This window comes from Salvelinus sp. IW2-2015, unplaced genomic scaffold, assembly GCF_002910315.2.
Source record: "Salvelinus sp. IW2-2015 unplaced genomic scaffold, ASM291031v2 Un_scaffold3109, whole genome shotgun sequence".
Lineage (NCBI taxonomy): Eukaryota > Metazoa > Chordata > Actinopteri > Salmoniformes > Salmonidae > Salvelinus > Salvelinus sp. IW2-2015.
In genome coordinates this window covers 18,457-27,516 of record NW_019944399.1, presented here as the reverse complement: position 1 = coordinate 27,516, position 9,060 = coordinate 18,457, and the positions used below count along the sequence as shown (strand labels likewise).

General features: G+C 43.3%; 1 protein-coding gene across 1 annotated transcript in view; it reads right to left on the bottom strand.

Moving 5' to 3' along the window:
• Positions 1-6,905: 6,905 nt before the first annotated feature.
• The window catches only part of LOC112075366 (protein kinase C-binding protein NELL1-like), a 15,819-nt gene continuing 13,664 nt past the window's right edge, over positions 6,906-9,060 (bottom strand). The window contains exons 2-3 of the mRNA XM_070440884.1: positions 7,112-7,285; positions 6,906-6,962 (exon numbers count right to left, since the gene is read on the bottom strand). Coding sequence (XP_070296985.1) covers positions 6,906-6,962; positions 7,112-7,285 — 231 coding nt within the window. The remainder of the gene's footprint in view (positions 6,963-7,111; positions 7,286-9,060) is intronic.

The following is a 9,060-nucleotide window of genomic DNA, read 5'->3' as shown; positions in this document are numbered from 1 at the left end:
CATTTATATACTGCATTATAGACAAGGCTCATCCTATATAACTACTTCTGTTCACATATTTTCTATTAATATACTGTCCATACTGTCTATACACAACACACTGCAACCTTAAAAGGTCCTCAATGATKTCACCATTGCCCTTGATTCTAAGCAATGTTGTCCTGCTATTTTTATTGACTTTACCAAAKCTTTTGATATGGTAGACCAGRTATTCCCAAACTGGGGTATGCCCAATACCATCGGGGGTACGGCAAATAAAAATGTGATTCACATTTTATATATWTTTTTATATTTTTGKGGGTTTTTGACTTTTTTTCTTCACATTTTCAAACAGTCCATTTATATTTTCCAACGGGGCTATACATTTGAGTTCGTTTTTTTTCTCTCGCCTCATTTCACTGCCAAAACCATTAAACCATCTAGTGCTCAGCAAAATAACAACACAATGTCAAATACAGGTAGCCTAGTCAAATAATTAACATGCAATCACATTAACCATTACTCACTCGCGGGAATTCAACTAATGGTCCGTATGTAGCCAAACGTAGCTGCTGCTCATGTTGGTATCTGTACTGATGGCGCAAAAGCCATGACAGGGAGACATAATGGAGTGGTAACGCGCATGCAAGCAGTTGCTCCCGACGCCACTTGAGTACACTGCAGCATCCACCAAGAGGCTCTTGCTGCCAAGGGAATGCCTGACAGCTTGAAAGACATTTCGGACACTACAGTGAAAATGGTTGACTTTGTTAAAGCAAGGCCCCTGAACTCTCGTGTATTTTCGGCACTATGCAATGACATGGGCAGTGACCATGTAACGCTTTTACAACATACAGAAGTGCGCTGGTTATCAAGGGGCAAAGTATTGAAACGTTAAAAAAAATTGAGAGACGAGCTTAAAGTTCTTTACTGACAATAATATTTACTTGTCTGACCGCTTGCATGATGMCGAGTTTCTCACACGACTGGCCTATCTGGGTGATGTTTTTTCTCACCTGAATGATCTGAATCTAGGATTACAGGGACTCTCCRCAACTATATTCAACGTACGGGACAAAATTGAGACTATGATTAAGAAGTTGGAGCTCTTCTCTCAAACGGATCTGTGAAAATTGAATTTAATCAGAAGCCACTGCCAACTGCGGTAGACCATTCCATTCTTGTGGGCCGGCTAAGGAGTATTTGTGTCTCTGAGGGACTTTGACCTGGTTTTGCTAACTGTCTCTCTCAAAGAGTGCAGTGTATAAAGTCAGAACATCTGCTGTCTCAGCCACTGCCTGTCACCAAAGTAGTACCCCAAKGCTCGATCCTAGGCCCCAAGCTCTTCTCAATTTACATCAACAACATAGCTCAGGCAGTAGGAAGCTCCCTCATCCATTTATATGCAGATAATACAGTCTTGTACTCAGCTGACCCCTCCATGGATGTTGTGTTAAACGCTCTACAACAAAGCTTTCTTAGTGTCTAACAAGCTTTCTCTGCCCTTAACCTTGTTCTGAACACCTCCAAAACAAAGGTCATGTGGTTTGGTAAGAAGAATGCCTCTCTCCCCACCAGTGTGATTACTACCTCTGAGGGTTTAGAGCTTGAGGTAGTCACCTCATACAAGTACTTGAGAGTCTGGCTAGACGGTACACTGTCCTTCTCTCAACACATATCAAAGCTGCAGGCTAAGGTTAAATCTAGACGTAGTTTGCTCTATTGTAAATGCTCCTCTTTCACCACAGCTGCCAAACTAACCCTGATTCAGATGACTATCCWACCCATGCAAGATTACGGAAAACGTAATTTATAGATCGGCAGGTAAGGGTGCTCTCGAGCGGCTAGATGTTCTTTACAATTCGGCCATCAGATTTGCCACCAATGCTCCTTATAGTACACATCACTACACTCTATACTCCCCTGTAAACTGGTCATCTCTGTATACCTGTCGCAAGACCCACTGGTTGATGCATATTTATAAAACCCTCTTAGGCCTCACTCCCCTCCTACTCATCCTCCACATACAACACCCGTTCTGCCAGTCACATTCTGTTAAAGGTCCTCAAAGCAGACACATCCCCGGGTCGCTCCTCTTTTCAGTTCGCTGCAGCTAGCGACTGGAACGAGAWATCTCAACAAGAGAGCCTCATCGAAATTGCAACAAAAGGATCTGTGAAAATTGAATTTAATCAGAAGCCACTGCCAACTGCGGTAGAACATTCCATTCTTGTGGGTCGGCTAAGGAGTATTTGTGTCTCTGAGGGACTTTGACCTGGTTTTGCTAACTATGTCTMTCAAAGAGTGCAGTGTATAAAGTCAGAACATCTTCTGTCTCAGCCACTGCCTGTCACCAAAGTAGTCTTCATTCCATGTCTTCATTCAAAGACTCAATCATGGACACTCTTACTGACAGTTGTGGCTGCTTCGCATGATGTGTTGTGGTCTCTACCTTCTTGCTCTTTGTACTGTTGTCTGTGCCCAATAATGTTTGTACCAGGTTTTGTGCTGCTACCATGTTGTTGTCATGTTGTGTTAAGAACAAGTTCTTATTTACAATGATGGCCTACCAAAAGGCAAAAGCATGCATGGACGGGGGCTGGGACTAAAAATTTAAATAAAATAAAAATATAGGACAAAACACACATCACGACAAGAGAGACACCACAACACTACATAAAGAGAGACCTAAGACAACAACATAGCATGGCAGCAACACATGATAATACACCATGGTAGCATGGTAACTGACTTGCCTAGTTAAATAAAAATGAAATAACATAAAAAACATTTATTTTCCAGACTCTGACATTGCACGTTCTGATATTTCTTAATTTCTTAATTTTAATATTGGGGGTTTTGTCTGTGTTATCATGTATTGTGAGTTATTACTGCACTGTTGGAGMTAGAAACATAAGCGTTTCACTGTACCTGCGATAACATCTGCCAAATATGTGTATGCGACCAATAACATTTTATTTGAGAGAATCTCTGGGGGGGAAAAATTGCGCTGGTAGCCGCTAGATGCAGCTGTAATAAACAGAGAAGTTKATGTTTTCTTCCTACAAATGCTATGACCCCATCAAACATACGAATTCTCAGGACCACTCATGTGTCTTCTGTTTCCCTCCACAATGCCCATGTCACACAGGACTCATTAGGACAGATTGGACAGGACCAGGCAGAAAAAATCAGACTGGGGGAAAAAGAACATTAACAATGTTTTCTACACAGAAGATCATACAAAAATGATTGCCTGATGATCTTCTGAACTTCCCAACACATATCAGATGCATTTCAGTCACTTCAAACCATACTTCCTTCACATTGAAATACTTTCAAAAGGACTGTCAGACTGATTTCTAATAGACTGTCATAGCGACAATTAAAAAACACTGTCCCTTGATTACATAACTTTCTTACATTGTGGGGTTGCAATTTATTTTTWATCAAAATGGGGTTGTGGGCCAAAAAAGTTTGGGCACCCCTGGTATACCCACACGCACGCACACACACATACAGAACACACTGATAAGGGTGCAAGTAGGGGGTGAGTGAGGAAACGGTTATATGTGGGTTGGTCTCCTCCTGTAGTTGTGTAGCAGACAGACACACCATCTCTCAATTTGTCAGCGATACAGTGTTGCTTGAAGAACCAGCCACTGCCCTAACCCAGGCAGAGTGTGTGCGTGCGTATGTGCGTGTTTGTGAGCATGTGTGGTAAAAGGGTCCAAAGGTAGGGTCTTCAAACAGTGTGGCCAGTCTAGGATCTGAAGAAAGGGGCTATTGGTGAGGAGGAGAAGAGCACGGCTACCGAAAGAGGAGGGTTTAGTTGTTCTGAAGACAATCCAGCTCCACCGAGCAGCACACACTTCCATTCTGACCACGGCGGCGATAAAAAAGGGGAATATRAARAAAAAAAAAGAGAAACAGGTAGTTAGTTCCATTCTTTTTCTGCATGCTTGCGTATGCTACCATGTGAGAGTGATGCAAGGTGAGGTCAGGGCCGGGATTCAACAAACGTTAAAAGGGCACTTACACTATAGAACCGACATGTGCAGCAGTTACCATGAATGGCGCATTATCAGCTGTATAGTATGCTGCCCTATAATGCACCTTGCATTGAATCCCGGGCCTAGGTTAGGGTTGCGTGCTTTGTTCTTGCCGGTGACACAGCTGTGTGCGTTAGTGTTCCTGTAAATACTGCACTTGCAGGAGGTGCAGGAAAAGCTTGCCATTCACTGTGTGTGTGTGAGCGTATGTACGTATGTATGTGTTTTTGCGTGCTCCTGTGTGTGTATGTGTGTCTGTGTCAGGTAAGAGGTGAGTTGTTGTTGTTGTCACCTTGCATTTGCAGGTGGTGCAGGGTGACCCTGGCATGGGCCACGTGGCACTGCTGAGGCGGGTGATCCCAGCGGGGTCCTGGCAGGTCTGCATGATGTCGTAGGCAATATTGTCTGCCAGACAGGGGTCAGTGACGCAGTGCGGGCAACATTTGCCCTCCGCCAAGGCAGAGTACTTGCACGCCAACACTGGACACGCCAGGGGCCAGCAGTCCACCTCTCCCTCCTAGACAGACAGATTGATTGGAGGAGAATGGAAGAAAAACAAGGGACACTTGTTTGGAACAGTCCTGACTACTATGGAGTATTGTAAGACCACATTGGAAGGATAAAGTTAGGAATACAGAGACAAGTGTCTAAGCAGCTCTCTGATGTGAATCACCTGATGGCTGACATAGTGGGATCAGTACTATGGCTTTGATCACCGACATATACTTAAGCAATAAGGCCCATGGGGGTGTGGTATATGTCCAATATACCATGACTAAGGGCTGTTCTTAAKCACGACGCAACGCGGAGTGCCTGTATACAGCCCTTAGTTATGGWATATTGGCCATATAGAACAAACTTCTGAGGTGCCTTATTGCTATTATAAACTGGTTACCAATGTAATTACAGCAGAAAAAAGTTAATGTTTTGTCATACCCGTGGTATATGATCTGATATACCACGGGTGTCAGCCAATCAGCATTCAGGGCTCGAATCACCCAGTTTATAATATCAGTTTAATATCACAGGCTCACACTGTAGATTCTCTGTCTCTCTTGTTGTGAGTCACTTGAAGGTTTGGCCATAGGCCACAGTAGTGATAGCTGTGTCTAAGGCCTTAGAAYGTCTTTCTTCCTTTCCGATGACACTTCAAGGCTGGCTGGGCAAATTAGAATGGTTGTTGGTGCCATGCTGATTCTGGGATCTGTGTTTCCACGGCAGCATCGCTTAGCTAATTGCACAGCTGTCAGAGCCTAATTATCAGGTCCAGCAGAGTAAGGTAATGCACATGCACACACAAAGATGTCACACACATTCACAAAACGCAGGTGCACGCGCGCACACACACACACACACACAAAGGCTAGGCCACCAAAAAATATAATTCTATTTCATATCAAGACGGTAACATCTGCTTTTTCTTCRGTTATCAGGCTTCTTCACAGCCTATCTCATTAGCATGCAAGGATCTGCTTTGTTTCCTGGTAGCCATAATAATTAGCTGGGTGCTGCTCGTGAAAGACACGCAATCAAGATCAGAGGAGACAGGGTGTATTAGCTGATATATAAAACGACGCAAGTTTCAAGACTTTGTGCTTTTCAGCTAAAATGATTGTACAGAATTCTTGCCACCACCTAAATGTTGAATATTTTGGGGCATACAATCATCGCAKCTCWGCAGATTTTGTTGTGAGGATACAGAATCARTAGACCATTTGTTTTGGTATTGCCCTCAGGTASCCTGTTTCTGGTCTCAGGTTCAGGAATGGCTGAAAAAGCATAASATTAATCWAAMATTTGCCCCKAGAAATAGCATTATTGGGAGATCTGGAGAGACCTGGTCAGTCAATTAYTAACATACTAATACTCTTAATAAAAGTATTTATCTTCAACTCRCAATCTGTGGATTCTACTCAAATCAAATCAAATCTTATCAGTCACATGCGCCGAATACAACAAACCTTACAGTGAAATGCTTACTTACGAGCTTACTTATTCGATTAGATGGATAAATTGCATGTTAAACAGCACAGCATAGTTGAAAGACATATGGTGTGTAGAAATCTGAAGAGGGTGGTCAGTAGAGATAGGTGGGATGGGCTGAGGGAAGCTGAGGGTTGGGATGTGGAATTGGAGACACGTGGGAGTGGAGTTGTTGGGTGGGGGATATAATGATGGTCAAATTAAAAAATAAGTCAAAATAAAACAAAACAAAAAGTACGTTTGAATGACTGAGGGGCAGCGTTGTTACAGCTAATGCCTGTTTGCCTGAGGCTGATGCCGCGCAGGTGTTTGTACACATGCGTATACACACACTCGCATTCAAACGCACACATGTGCACATACACGGACACACACACACACACACGTAAATAGTGTCATACATGCACTCAAATATATTCAGTTGGCCTTGCTGTTATGATTTTTGTTGTCCTCGATGTCTTTAGGTTTTTGCATGGTTGTTTTCTGGTTCTCCTTTGTCTTTGTCTTTTGTTTATTTGTTGGTTGCATTGGGCGACGGTGGTTCTTGGGGTGGGGAAATTGGAATTCTTTTATGACCATTTTTGGGGGGATTGGGGCCGGTGGGGGGTCTCGGATGGTTGAGGGCAGCTCTCGGGGACTGTGGGGGTGGGGTGGGGGGGGGGGGGCCTTGGAGGGCTTGGTAGCCTGGCGCGGTTGGGAGCTTGGGAGATGTGTTTGCTGGTTTTGACCTTGTGGAAGATCTGTCTAAGTATCCTTGAGCGCTGCGTTGACCCTGGTAGCTTCTGTGGGTCGCTTCTGGATGGGGTTCTGTTTAGCATGACTTAATGTAATGTAAATGTTGAGCGTCTTTCACTGCAAGTGGATTGTCTGTTTTAATATGGGGAAAAAAGATCAGAGGAGAGACATACACATCCTCTTCATCCATGTTGCACAAAGTGTAAAACGTGCCTGTGTGAACAAGAGAGTTTTGTGTACAAACAAAGTACACAAGAAGCGTGTTGTGTGTGTGTGTGGTGTGTGTGTGTGTGTATGTTGTGTGTGGTGTGTGTTGTGTGTGTTGTGTGTGTGTGTGTGTGGTGTGTGTGTGTGCTGTATACCAGGCAGCGCAGCTGGCAGCTGTAGATCCAGGAGTCTCTGCTGTTGTACAGTGTGTGTCCACTCTGGTGCAGACATTGGCTGGACTTTCTGGAGTCACACTCAGGACAGCAGAACAGGTCTGCCTCGGGGTCCACACAGTCACACTCTGTCCTCCTGCAGAAGGTGCGCCCGTCCTGGGGACAAAGTAAATGCATAGGAATACAAAGGAATGTCAAGGCCATGGCCTGGGTCGGTCCAGCAGTCTATGCCGATGACTTTGGATCACGTACTATGTACGCTGTGAGAATGGGTTTGAATCTGACCCCCCCCCACCCCCCCAACATCTAAATAGTTCTATAAGCAAATAATCCTCATTCCCAGCAGGTCTGGAACTTTGAGGCCTTTCTTCCAAATGTCTAATGAACTACTATAAATCAGGCCAGTTACATCCATCCACCCACAAAGTTTGTAAGACTGCAGTTATGTTGTACAAATCGTAATCTTGGCCGGTTTTGCTTGTCAATACTTTTACAGTTTGATTACTGACATTTTCATATTCTTCTAGTGATTGCTTAAATGCACATGCAAACACATAGACACACAGACATGCACACACATTGGTATGCCTCCTACCCTACCTAACTGCCTACAGTCTTATTTAAACCGTTACACTCACTCCTCCTACAGAAGGCATAAGCATTATAGAGGAAAATACACTTCATTGAGCAAGGCCATTTCCAACAATAGTGACTACAATTTGTCATTGACGTTTTAAGAGGAGTGTTTTTAGGAGGTTAGGGTTTTGCTTTGGATATCTGATGACGGCCATGGGTGCAACTCTTTCCACAGAGATTCCAGGCTCTTTATCAGTGAAAACTTCATGATCYATTTTACTGGCCATACTGAGCCTTTGCCAGCTTGGTAATGAGCTCAACAACCCTATATAATTTAAAAAGGCAAATCATTTAAGAACAAATTCTTATTTACAATGACGGCCTACCACAGCCAAACCCAGACGACACTGGGCCAATTGTGCACCGGACTCCCAATCCCTGCCGGATGTGCTACAGCCAGGATTTGAACCAGGGACTGTACTTGTACTGAGTTGCAGTGCCTTAGACCGCTGCGCCACTCAGGAGCCCTCCTGAAAAGGCTGTTGCAAAATGTATAAATGTATAAATGTACTTGCATAATGAGTAGCCAATATTTTATCGGCACGTATTGTCGCTACAGTAGCTAGTAACTCTCATGGTGCTAATATCCAAGAGCTTTATTAGCGTTAGCCTTTTAATGTTATGGCTACGGATATGAGTAGCACTGCTAATTTTACTTGAGTGGCTGACTAATGCCATGCAATATAATTCCCATTGTGTGCACTGTAACAATGTTTTGGAATAGCCTTGAAATTAGGCATTTTACAGCAAATGCTGCATTGTTTTATTTACCAAATAAATGCCAAGTTTGTAATGTTAAAACTGCATAGCTTTCAATAATGCAAACAACCTTCAATTCAATACAAAATAATACATTTTGGGGCAACCACCCTAAAAATCAGCCTTTCTAGGAGTTGAAATAGTCCTAGTCTTTATCTGAGAAACCGCTTAAGGTTGACTGGAATACCTCTGTATGTAGCCCTAAGGTTATATTGCATAATCTTTCAATTTAATGTAGTTTTATTCAGCTTGACATTATTCTCACTGCCTTAGACAATTCCAATCAATATCTGAGATTTTTACCGGCCGGGTTTCCAATGCAAGGTTTACATGCTCATGCCGATAGCGATTGACAGCTAGGCTGCAAAAATGTTGACCTTTTTCCCCAATGAGATTCATAACAATGGAAAATTGTAAACAATGGAAGGTACACGTATATACTTTGATTAGCCAGTGGTAGGCCTATACTTAATACTAAAGCCTGGCAASTGTCATGAAAAGTCTATAATTAGCATTAGCTTGCACTATTCTGATAA